At 37.6% G+C, this 12,327-nt stretch overlaps 1 protein-coding gene across 1 annotated transcript; it reads right to left on the bottom strand.

Annotated features, from left to right (window-relative positions):
- Positions 1–5,050: 5,050 nt before the first annotated feature.
- ankrd46b (ankyrin repeat domain 46b) lies at positions 5,051–11,314 on the bottom strand. Its single transcript, XM_077229524.1, has 4 exons — positions 11,159–11,314; positions 9,465–9,807; positions 6,219–6,377; positions 5,051–6,120 (listed from the first exon to the last, which is right to left on the bottom strand). The coding sequence occupies exons 2-4, from the start codon at positions 9,773–9,775 to the stop codon at positions 5,904–5,906; spliced, it is 687 nt and encodes a 228-aa protein (XP_077085639.1). The 5' UTR covers positions 9,776–9,807; positions 11,159–11,314; the 3' UTR covers positions 5,051–5,903.
- Positions 11,315–12,327: the final 1,013 nt, after the last annotated feature.

The following is a 12,327-nucleotide window of genomic DNA, read 5'->3' as shown; positions in this document are numbered from 1 at the left end:
TCTAGTGTGAAAGCATTTCTGTATGGGATGATTTTAGTATCAAAATGATTAACACGTGCAAGCACACTTATCAATGAACTTGATACATGTTGCAGAAATGTTTTATCCATGCCTTTCAACTTGTGTGTGCAAAATTCAAAATTGAATGAATGTGAAGCAATTTGTACAAATAGAGACATTTTTGTGAATACAAATGTTTTCCTTTGTATTAGTGTATCATAATTTGCACATGCAACACAGAAGACGTGCATGTGTGGATCAGGTGACGCGCGTGCATTCATTGACTCGATTCATTGAGTCGATCCTATTTGATTCATTTGGATTTTGAGACTTTCATTTCGCGGGTTTCGCCTTGCACGATCCACACACAGCTGTCTGAGAAAAGCTGCTACCACTAAATGGCAGTATTCTGCTAAAACAGACAACGGCAGCATAATCAAGCGTTCTTCCGCATTTAAGGCGAGACACGGTAGGCAAAAACATAGTTTTTTTTTTCACTGGTCAATTTTGAGATTTTAGGATATTTGTCTTCAATAACATGTCTTCTTTCAGACTTGTGGTGAAAAAAAGTCAGAAATACACATTTAGGTCTTTATTTTACTACACTTTGCCTGTTTGCGTCTGTAGATTTCTCATAAACTCATCAAAAGCGATCTGCACTCTGTCATCACACACACCGTTGGAAAGCTTGCTCTCTGCTATACAATACTGCCGGATCCAAATATGGTCATTTCCTTTTTATCAGCAACCAATCGCGAAAGTAAAAGGGGGGATTTTACTCTAAATGCGCGATCTCATTGGCTGATGCTTATTCTTTAAAGCCCGTTTTCTCAAAATGACTTTTCTCTCTCACTCCAAGTCCGAAATCTCCACGTCAGTAGCACCTATATACACCAAACTTTCCAGTCTTGTACCTAGTTATATTATGAAGACATTTACAGAGGGATTTGTAAATATATTATTCTTAGCCTGATTTACATAACATTTTATTCCAAAAAACATGTCGAAAATCATTTTTTAAGGCTATTGGCAGTATATTCTGATTTACAGGATAACAAAAGTAGATATCCATAAATCCCTCTGTAATTTTTTTCCCATCTAATATGTGAACACAATGAAAAAATAATTTTGAACCTGGCTTTATCCAATAGGCCTACTCAGATTTCGTTTTTTAAAATATATGCAGATTTGCGCATATTTAATTAGATAATGTCTAATTTGCATATTTAAACATTAAATTACAGAAAACTTGTAATAAATTTTTTTCTCATCTTAATGTAGGTAATCAACTGGCAAAGTTTCATGGTGATATCTGCTAGTTAAAAAAAATACCCTATTCACCTGTAGTGTCTCGCCTTAAGACGCTTAATGAGAGTGATATTGAAGCACCAAATTTAGTACACAATAATATAGGCCTACCCTATTAATAAAGCATACTTTATAGAGGCAAACATTACGTCAGATTATGAACAACACCCATAGAAAACCATTATAAAACGCTTAACGTGCAATCGCGCGTTGCATGTTCAGCAAGGCGTATTGGCTACTGAGTTTAAATATCACCGTCTTACTGCATTGACGTTAAGCTTTTTCTTTATAATATGCTCTATGGGAGGAAAACTATATAGCCTACAGACAAGAGACTACATGAACGCAATGTACGGCGTTTCAAGTTAATAACACTTCCCGAGCCTGTTAAAAAGAAAAAGCTTAACATGAAATAAAAATTCTGCAGTTGCGTTTAACTTTGCATGTGAATGGGAGAGCAACCGGTCCGAGAGTGCAGTGAAGTAAGTTTTAGGTTTGATATTCGCCTCATTTTATAAAGGGACCATCTGCAAACTCCACTCACAGTCAAAAAAATATAAACGTCCAGTCATTCATTCAAATGAACATATTTCCAAGGTTATATTATAACCTTGGATGTCTAGTGGGCAGACTGACTTAGCCTACTGTTACTGTACTATGTCCAGCCAATATCTCGATTGAACAGTAGCCTACAATTGTTTCATTTACTGTAAATTGTTTTTCTATTCATGTTCCAAAGGTTGCAGTACGTTCCTAGTGACAAGTCAGGTGAAATTTTACATTATTCACTTGTAGTAAGTCACCAAAAACCCGTTTGGTTAATTACAGTAAATTTTTTATAAAATAATAATTGTTTACTAAATAGGCTACATGAAGGGAGTTATTGGGGCAATTTCACCTGTAGTAAGCCAGTCTAGTCACTGAACATACTACAACCATTTTGAACATGAAAAAACCCTTTTGGTGAATTACAGTATTTTTCTGCAGAATACAGGCTACATGAAGGGAAGTATTGTCCAAATTTTACTTGTAAGTCAGTCTTACAGAAACCTTCTACGAGCTTTGGAATTTGAAAATGTCTGTTATTAAATTTAAAAAGTAATTTGAAATAAAACAAATTATACGTTTTAACCACTGATCTATATAGAATGACATTATTAGATCAGTGGTTTTAACGCAGTTAGTGGAATTGGCAGACGTTCCCTTGTGCATCATGAGCTGTGGTTAGCGCGTCAAAGCATTCTCATGTAGAAATATGCAGCTACAGTCCCGCTACGCCAGTTGATTTTCAATTAATATTTCATGTCGATATACAATGGTTGCATATTGTTAAAACTCATCGTGCTATAGTAAGACTATAGCCTATGGCTTAAGGGTCAAGGGAAAACAAATGTACTGCGAAAATCGTCTTTAATATTTAAAAACAGACATTTTCAAATTCCTGCTTGTATACTATGTACACAATGTGTAGTCAGATAAAAATAAGCATATAATATGAACGCAACTGCGAAATTTCACCTTTTTTAACAGGAAGGAAAATTGTATTAACTTGAAACGCCGTGCGTTGCGTTCATGTAGTCTCTTTCCTCCCATAGAGCATATTATAAAGAAAAAGCTTAACGTCAATGCAGTAAGACGGTGATATTTAAACTCAGTAGCCAATACACCTTACTGAACATGCAACGCGCGATTGCACGTTAAGCGTTTTATAATGGTTTTCTATGGGTGTTGTTCATAATCTGACGTAATGTTTGCCTCTATAAAGTATGCTTTATTAATAGGGTAGGCCTATATTATTGTGTACTAAATTTGGTGCTTCAATATCACTCTCATTAAGCGTCTTAAATGCGGAAGAACGCTTGATTATGCTGCCGTTGTCTGTTTTAGCAGAATACTGCCATCTAGTGGTAGCAGCTTTTCTCAGACAGCTGTGTGTGGATCGTGCAAGGCGAAACCCGCGAAATGAAAGTCTCAAAATCCAAATGAATCAAATAGGATCGACTCAATGAATCGAGTCAATGAATGCACGCGCGTCACCTGATCCACACATGCACGTCTTCTGTGTTGCATGTGCAAATTATGATACACTAATACAAAGGAAAACATTTGTATTCACAAAAATGTCTCTATTTGTACAAATTGCTTCACATTCATTCAATTTTGAATTTTGCACACACAAGTTGAAGGCATGGATAAAACATTTCTGCAACATGTATCAAGTTCATTGATAAGTGTGCTTGCACGTGTTAATCATTTTGATACTATAATCATCCCATATTTCTGTATGGTTCGGACTTTCAGACCTTTTACAGGAAGTTCCGGTGGTTCCCGCATAGCCGAAAAAACAGAAGATGGCAGGAAAAATGAGCCGTACGAACATGGGGAGAGGAGGAGACGAGGTTTTTAATTGAAGTATGGTCTGATGACATAATTAGAAGTCAACTGGAAAAAATTCACACAAAAAAAGAGCTCGCATGATTGCTTGCAGTCTTCTCCTCCTTTCCTGCCGGCGACGATAAAATGTTCGCACGACGAGAACGTTCATTTGGCGAATTTGAACTAGCCTTGTGAATAGTTGGTGCTGCATGTAATTATGCCATAAAAATAACAATACAGTTGCAACGATATGCGTCTGTTCATTCATAATGTCAAAGTTACCCGCCGCATTGACAACACGCTGACGTCAGACGCACGTCCATTTACAAACCAATCAATGTCGAGATCCAGCCCACATAGATGATGACGACAGGACGCAAGTATGTCACGTAAAGTTCTTTAGTGCGCTCGCATAATTGCAGTGTGAAACCAAACCAAAACTTTCTGAAAGTACAAAATGTATCAAAATGTGAACTTTGGTTGGGACCTTGGTGCGGACTTTCAGGTGTGAAAACGCCCTTAAAGTCCATCATCAACACTTGAGATTCAAAACTCTGATAGTTCATGGACTTCATTCATGGCGTGACTTATAATAGCTACAATGAGTGTATGTGTGTTACCAAAATGAAATGTTCAGAAAAGTTAAAAACATATAAAAAAAAATGTGAATGTATAAATCTGTTCTTTCCACCTGTCCAGGTCTGCTGTGGGCACCAGGGGGCGGTGTGGTGCAATTACGGTAACCCAATAGAGCCGTTGTTCAGTTTGTGACCCTAAAGCCCAAAGAACATAAACATTACACTGATGGCTTCCCACAGCACTTTCAAATGGATTTCCAAGAAAATACTTGTATAGTAATAATCTGCTTGAGAGACATTCGTTCTATCATTAGATATGTACTGAATCATTACATTATATATTCTTCGTGTCCACATTTATGCAAAAAATTCATAGTAATTGTTCATATGTTCATGTTGCGTGTCACTTTATTTCGATAGTTTCAGACATTCTACTAAGTAACTTTGCTACGTCAACTACCAGTCAGATTATTAGAATTAGTAAGACTGTCTGCTGCTTAATATCTGCACACTGTATATTGATCATCTCACAACAAACGTTCTATTGACTATAAGTGACTCTGCAAGCATGTCAACTTATTCTACTAACACTCTAATGAGAGTCAGTTGACAAGTTACTTATAGTTAGTAGAATCTCTAAAGTGGACCATTGAAATAAAGTGCATACTCATGACGTGGTTGCACATTTATTTGTACTATAGCAAACATGTAAATGTTAAGAGATGCTGTTTGTTTGGAAAAATGTGCTTAACTCCCAACAACAATTTATAAAAATCACTGAAAACCACTGCTTATAACAACGGTTTATTCATTTTAGGCCACATTTAGCTTCATAATATCTTCTCAGAAAACCACAATCCGAGTGCGAAAGCATATTATGATGAGAAAAGTAGTATTTCTGTTTATTTGAACAAACAGAAAGATCCTTTTTAACTTATCAGATAATTTGTACACAAACAGAACAGTGTTAACTGTCCTTTGACAAACTGTCATCTGTGCACAGAAAGTTAATTCCTGATGGCCATTTATTAGTTTATGTTATATATGTTAACATTTTACAGACAATTACCTTTAAACAATATTCTATATAACAATGTAAATCAAACAAATTAATCATAGATATGTAAATAAGCATATGCATGTAGTGTCAGGTCTATTGCCAAACTTCCAGAACAAAGACTTCATATACAGAAAAAAATAAAGGTGATAGAAAAGAAAGATAAGCAAATACTAGGATGAAAACATCATGTCTGATCTAACCTACAACTGTAATCTAATGTTGTCTACATCACCATTGAGATATTACAAGTGTATATATCAACTGTCAACTGGCCGTGTTCAATGATCATGGGAAAAATCTGTGAGAAATGGGTTTACATCACTTGGGGTGTATTTAAGAAACATTTTCCCCCATTAACATCTGAACCTTTGCCTTTCAGTCTTCCTTCATAGCGCAGCCATCATCATGTGGACGCCTCCACTCAACCTCACCTGTGAGAATGACAAGATCGTTTCTAAAATTCACATTAGACCTAATCTTGTACTAAGAGGAACCTTCAGTGTACCTTCAGAGTCCACTCAACCCTCCCTTTACTTCAAAGCTTGACTGGTCATGTCCCGAGATATAACACAATCTGGCCCTCAGTGGACCAACTCCAGCTGACTCGCAGAAAAGGGCAGTACGCCACTAACATAGTAAGCAATGCCCAGAGACAGAAGAGCGATGACCACCAGCAGCAGCAGGACCCTCCAGAAGCCTAAATCCTCCACAAACTCCTGCCAGGTGGAGCGGAAGCTGGACAGCACACCCTCGCTGTTCTGTAGGTTTGGATTGAGCAGCGAATGGCTCTCCATGGCACTAGGAACAAGAGTGTTGAGTCAGTATTGGTAATCAATTGAAACATGTTGAGTAACTAAAAGATGTTCCTAAAAGGTGGCATCTGAGGCGAATCTCACCTCTCGCTCTCAGCCATCTGCATGGCTTCTAGTTTGGAGTGAGCTCCTCTGTTGAAGCCCTTGACCTCTTGCTCTTCCAGGCCTTCCAGCAGCCGAATGGCATCTTTATTTACCCCTCTCCTCTTAGCCAGCACCAGGGGGGTTGATCCGTTGTGGTTACTGTTCAAATGCAAGATCACAATCGAGAGTCAGATGAAAACTTACCATTGTTACCACATTGCTCTGCCAAGTTATTACATCATTACAAGCACTACTACATATATTTCTTTTTTATGAAAGTGGTGACTAACTTGGTTAGTTACCATGGACCATTGTTTTTACAATGGGGCTAAAAGTGCACTAGTCACAATTCACATACTATCTTTCCTAAATAGTATCTAAAGGCACAATAATTAACATGATAATAAAAAGCTAGCTGACTTTTTCATTTTTTGACATGACTACATTTCAAATGGTCAATATTTATTAAAGGGCACCTATTCAGTGCCGGCGGTATGGGGGGGTATTAGGGGGCAATGCCCCCCCAAATGTCTTTTATGCCCCCCCTAATTGAATTATGATATAATTTACAAAATAATATCAGTTTAATTTAATTCACATTTCAGTGAGAAATAATAAAAATATATATCTACAAACTGCTCATTAGCTGAAATTATAATAAAGCCGACCTAAAACCACAGTGTGGCGCTGTGAGAAAACCCACCTGCCGCCCCCCCCAATCACTTGCACGTTAATACATGAATGAAATGACTTTCAGTTGGCGCGAGATTCCTGACTGCATTCAAAACAAAGCAAACAGATGAAAACTGATACACTTTTTTGATAAAGTTAACTACATTATGCTTTTTTAATAGTAGGCTACTGTAAACGCTTAGGTTAGAGCAAAGCAGAATAAAGATGTGTAGCTTTTTTTCTCTCTTCCGCCAGTGAGATAGCAGTTACTACTATCCTGTCAGTGAGAGACTGTGTGCATGTTCGTTAGCTTTGTTTATAATAAAGCTGTGGTCAGAGTCGGTCTTGCAATTTTTTTGTATAGGCCTATTAAACCCTTATTTAATCAAATTTCTTAAGAGTTGCACGTCTTGCAACAATGTGTAATGGTTTGTGTGTTTATTGTATGGGTTGCATCACTTCATGGTAATAGCTAACAGAAAAGGCAGTAGCAATAATAAATATAGGATATCTGATATCCGATAAAAAGTCCCCATACCTAGTGCCCACCCATTGAAAATAAATGCCCCCCTGCTGAGCGCAGTCTGAAGCCGGCTATGCACCTATTATGCCCCTTTTTACAAGATGTAATACTGGTCTCGGGTGTCCCCAGAATGTATTTGTGAAGTTTCAGCACAAAATTCCCCACAGTTAATTTACCATTTGAAAATGTCATTTTTGGGGCCTGTTTTAAAAAGAGCTGCTTTGGTGTGTACCACCTTAAATGTAAATGAGCTGCATATCCCCGCTCAGCCTTTGGATGAGGGCGTAACTTGCAAACCTATGGCAATAAACAGTCGGTAGAAGTAGAATGGCTGAGAGACCCGCTGTTTTGTATGGCATTCAGCCTTACACGTTTGAACCGGAATCAGACCCAGATGATGAAGAGACTCCGGCAGAAGAAACACAAATGAGAATGGACCAGGACGTCTCGGAATGGTTATTTGGTATGTACTTATAGAGTTGTAATCGCGCCCCCTTTGCAATTATGGATGTGCAACACACACACAGACACACACAAACTGTGATAACGTTGGCGCAATTTTTTTAAACTAAAAACACAAATACTGTGATAACGTTTGCTACGTACAAAAGAAATTACATTTACTGTATGTGATGTTTCTGTCTGCACGCCAATATCCCTCGTTCTACAGCTTCGTGTCAATGTGCTGGCCTTTGTATAAACATAGCAATTTTGATGTCTTGTCTTTAAAGAAAACATGCACAGTTTTTAATACAATATCTTTAAAAAATATATTTATAAACGTGTGGTTACACACTATACAAACACTATACTGTACTTTTAATTTAAATGTAATTATTTTATTTGTCAAAATAAAAATAACAAACTTTGCTAAAGTAATTGTTTTGAACAAGTACAAGTACAAGATATTAAACAAAACTTCAATACTGTGAGGCGTTTACAGTGGGGTGGGGTACAGTATGGGGTAAAAAGCCCTTCTCACCAGCTCATACATTTATGATTTTTAAGCATACCAAACTAGTTTTGTGATTTCTCTTCTCACAAATGCACTGCTACATTGTTCAACGTAAAGCTATATTTTCTCTGCAATCATACACTGTGGGAGTAGTGAAAAGCACGTTCCTTAAGAGCTGGGCAGATTACTTACTAATTGTAGTCCATACTGAACAGAAATTATGTGATTTAAACGTAATTATTACGTTACACATTTTAGGTAATATACTCTGGCTGATTTTTGATTACTTTCAGATTTCTTTTGACCTAACTTGTTTATAACATGAATAATATCATCTTGTACCATTTTGATCCAAAATGTACCAAAAACACAAAGAGAAAGAAAAATGAATCCATTTTGTTTTGTTATGGTCATCAACACCATTAATTGGCTTAAAAATTACGTTACGTCAGTGTTTCCCAAACTAGGTTTTAGGAAGTAACTGCAGGGGTTCTTAAATTAATGAAAAGTAAATAATCTTAATTATTGCTAATAAATCTCAAAAATGTTATGAGTAATTAAAAAAAAAACCGAACTAACAAAAAGATGAAATATTTTGTTTACACTGTGTGGTCTCTCAATTTTCCATGTAATTACAGTCGCCTGACTAATGGGAACTTCTGTGTGTGAAATTGCACAAAACTGGAGGACTTTATGAACATATATAAGCAATACGTATTGTTTTTATTTATTAAAAAACGTATTGTGTTTATTATTGTTTTTTTAAAGGAACATTTTAAACATATAAAAAAATAATTAGGGACAATCAATAAATTCTAATTCATTTACTGCCATTTTGCAAATTATGAATTAATCATGTAAAAAAGGAACTGTAGTCTGATTATGAGGATTTTAAAAGATAATATAATCTAATTACAAGTATTTAATTTTTAGATTCTGATTCCAGGTTACATAATCCATTACTAGTCTACCCAGCACTAGCTACAGTATTAGCCCCGTTTTAGTACCCTACATAAAAATAACACAATAGTAGACACAAGCGCTTACCAAAATTCGTCTAGTTACCTAAATGAATAAAACTATTGGCATATCTCACCAAATGTCAATTTTGAGACCATTGGACACCAGGAACTGAATGGTGTCCACATGTCCACACAGGTGCAGTGCAGTGTTGCCCTGATAGTCGGTGGCCAGCAGGTCTGCGCCGAACTTGTGCAGGAAGCGGCAGATGTCCACATTACCTCGTGCCGCTGCCAGATGCAGACCCGTGCGGCCCCTGTGATCACGGATGTTGGGGTCGCAGCCGGTCTCCAGCAGACGCCTAGCGAAACTCAAGTCCCCATCGATACAAGCCTGCAGTAACGGTACACTGGTCTGCGACGAGTCATTGATGAAGACATATGACATGTCCGAGTCGGTCTCCGAAAATTCCAGCGTAACTGAAAAACACAATATTAGAGTGGATCTCATTAAACTATATTTTGCATTGAAAAGATGAAGTCTGTTTTCAGGATTTTAGATTTTTTGCAGTGGAATTAATCACATGACACCACACCTCTGTATTACACTAATGTAGCACTTTATTGGTGTCTTTACTGTGTACTTGTGGACTATGTTATTATGTTCATGTTGTCATGCAAAACTCTTTTGCTGCTGTTGAAGTGGGATACCGGTGGTTATGCACAGGTTTGGTGGTATGATTAAGTTTAAGGGTTTGTTATTGTGTATGGGAAGGGTCAACACTGTAACTATAGATATAACTATAGAAACGAATTACAGCTGTAATTACATGCTGCAGGTATTTTTTTAAGAAATACAAAAACAATGTAAAAACATGTATATGTGAATTGAATCAAATGGTTATTTTAAATATTAGTACATAGTAGTTAAAGACACTTAATATCAAGTGGGTCCCAGTGCTATTACAGTAAAGCAAATTAAAAAACAAACAAAAAAACTCACTTCTCACACATAAATAGGGGAAGTAACCTTGGTAAGATCATGTACCATTTCATTTTTCTAAAGACCTGGGATGAAAATGGTTGAGTAATTAAATAATTTTCAAATTAAGATTAATCAATTAAATGCACCCTTGTATGATATATATTTATCCGTATTTATTTAGGAATATTCTGTGTTTGTAATTAGGGAGATTTAAGTGACCATTTTAAAACATCTGACACATATTAAACGATTAATGGTCTTCAACAGTAGGCTTAAGTTTCTTAAAGCAAAATATAATTTCTTATTTTTCCCGTATGAATACGAGGTGATTATGAAGTGAAATATGACCTAGTCCTAAATGATGTGTGTGTGTGTGTGTGTGAGTGACGATGGTGCAGGTCACACCCATAGACTGTAAAAAAAAAGGGCCACACTCTTAAAGGATTATACTCCACTGCAATAATTCAACATGAAGGCTTTTTAACAGTTGCAACAAGCACCTGATCATGAGCTGCAGAGCTGTCGGAGGAGGATTGTGCATTAGCCAGCGCACTGCTAGATGATGCTGACTAATGTAAAACATCCATCTAATCACAACCGTGAGATGTATTCCTCTAAAGTCACAACAGACAGGCATCTGCTAGTACAAACCAGCTTCAGTGTGTCAAGCGTGATTTTACGTTAGTGAACATGTCACTGTAAACAGTTGTATAATACACACTGTTTCCTAGCATTTATAAGAACACTAACTTACTAGCATAACGTTATGAGTGACGGGGGGAAACAGACTCGACAAAGAGACAGCAGCGAACTTATTCATACAGACTCTTAAGGGTTTATGTGTACCTGTTTTGTGCAGCAGTCTCAAGAGAGAAATGTCTTGCGTTTGCTGAAGTCCCGTCCCTTATGTCTGTCTGTGTTGTTTACGAGTTGCTACAGTACAGCGGCTGAACCAGTTGGGAGTCGGGAAGCTCACAGCGCCCTCTACTGCTGTGGGGCTCTGCAGCCGCGCTTCGAATATCAGCTATATGGGGAGGCTGCAGACCTGTGGTGCTTCTCAATATCCCTCCTCGTCTCCTCGTTCCTCCATCCTCCATCCTATGACCCGGAAACCGATCGAGCTCAGCCATCTTGAAGGACATCTCAATTCTCTATTGCTCCGCGAGGAGGCGAGGATCGATGAGTGAGGAGGCTTCCAGAGTCATGAGCAAGGATACACAGGTGTATCCCAGGCGGAAGTGTTTTATAGACATCGCTAAGACATGTGACCAACTGGGCGGCAACGTCATCAGAACGCAAAGAATTATGGGCATGTTTGGCCCGTTTACATGGGCTGGCATAGCAGGCTAGTGTTCTGGCATGAAAAAATAAATAAAAATAGCGTGAAAAACAGAATATAATCCTACAAAATGCAGCGGGCTAAAGAAAACATTGTCGGACCATACCAGAAAACTGTCGTCCGTTCAAAAGTATGCTAAAGTTTTAAGCACCACACTCGTCGCTCTCTCTCATCTATCTGCATGCAATCGCAATTCATGTCAAGATTGCAATGCTGGGGTGTGTGCGTGTGTGTTTGTGCGCCCGCGAGAGAGAGAGGCGCGGGCGCGATCGAACTGTGTGTGTGTGTGTGTGTGTGTGAGAGAGAGAGAGAGAGAGAGAGAGAGAGAGAGAGAGAGAGAGGCGCGATCGAACAGTGGAAACATAAAACATACTCCCTCATTTTGTTCATAGAGGTTATCATTCAAACTGCAAAGTGTTTACTTATATTTGTGTAACTCACACTCGCAATAAAACACAACATTGTGCTTTTGTCACACTCTAAACTCTTGTCAAGCTGTAACAACTGTCACCCAACCAAACACATTTTTAAAAGCAACATCCAACCCCATTTCAAAACAGTCTGTGGTTACATCTTTTGGACATTAATCATATCGCATTGGTTTTCATTTCTTTTCTTCAGAGCAGTTACATATTCTACATTGATTAAAAAAAATCAGATGTGTTTTTAATGGTAG

This window comes from Siphateles boraxobius, unplaced genomic scaffold (assembly GCF_051911475.1).
Source record: "Siphateles boraxobius isolate OS27281-9 unplaced genomic scaffold, OSU_SipBor_1 130, whole genome shotgun sequence".
In the NCBI taxonomy this organism is placed as follows: domain Eukaryota; kingdom Metazoa; phylum Chordata; class Actinopteri; order Cypriniformes; family Leuciscidae; genus Siphateles; species Siphateles boraxobius.
The sequence above is the reverse complement of the archived record's forward strand: the minus strand, read 5'-3'. Positions and strand labels throughout refer to the sequence as shown.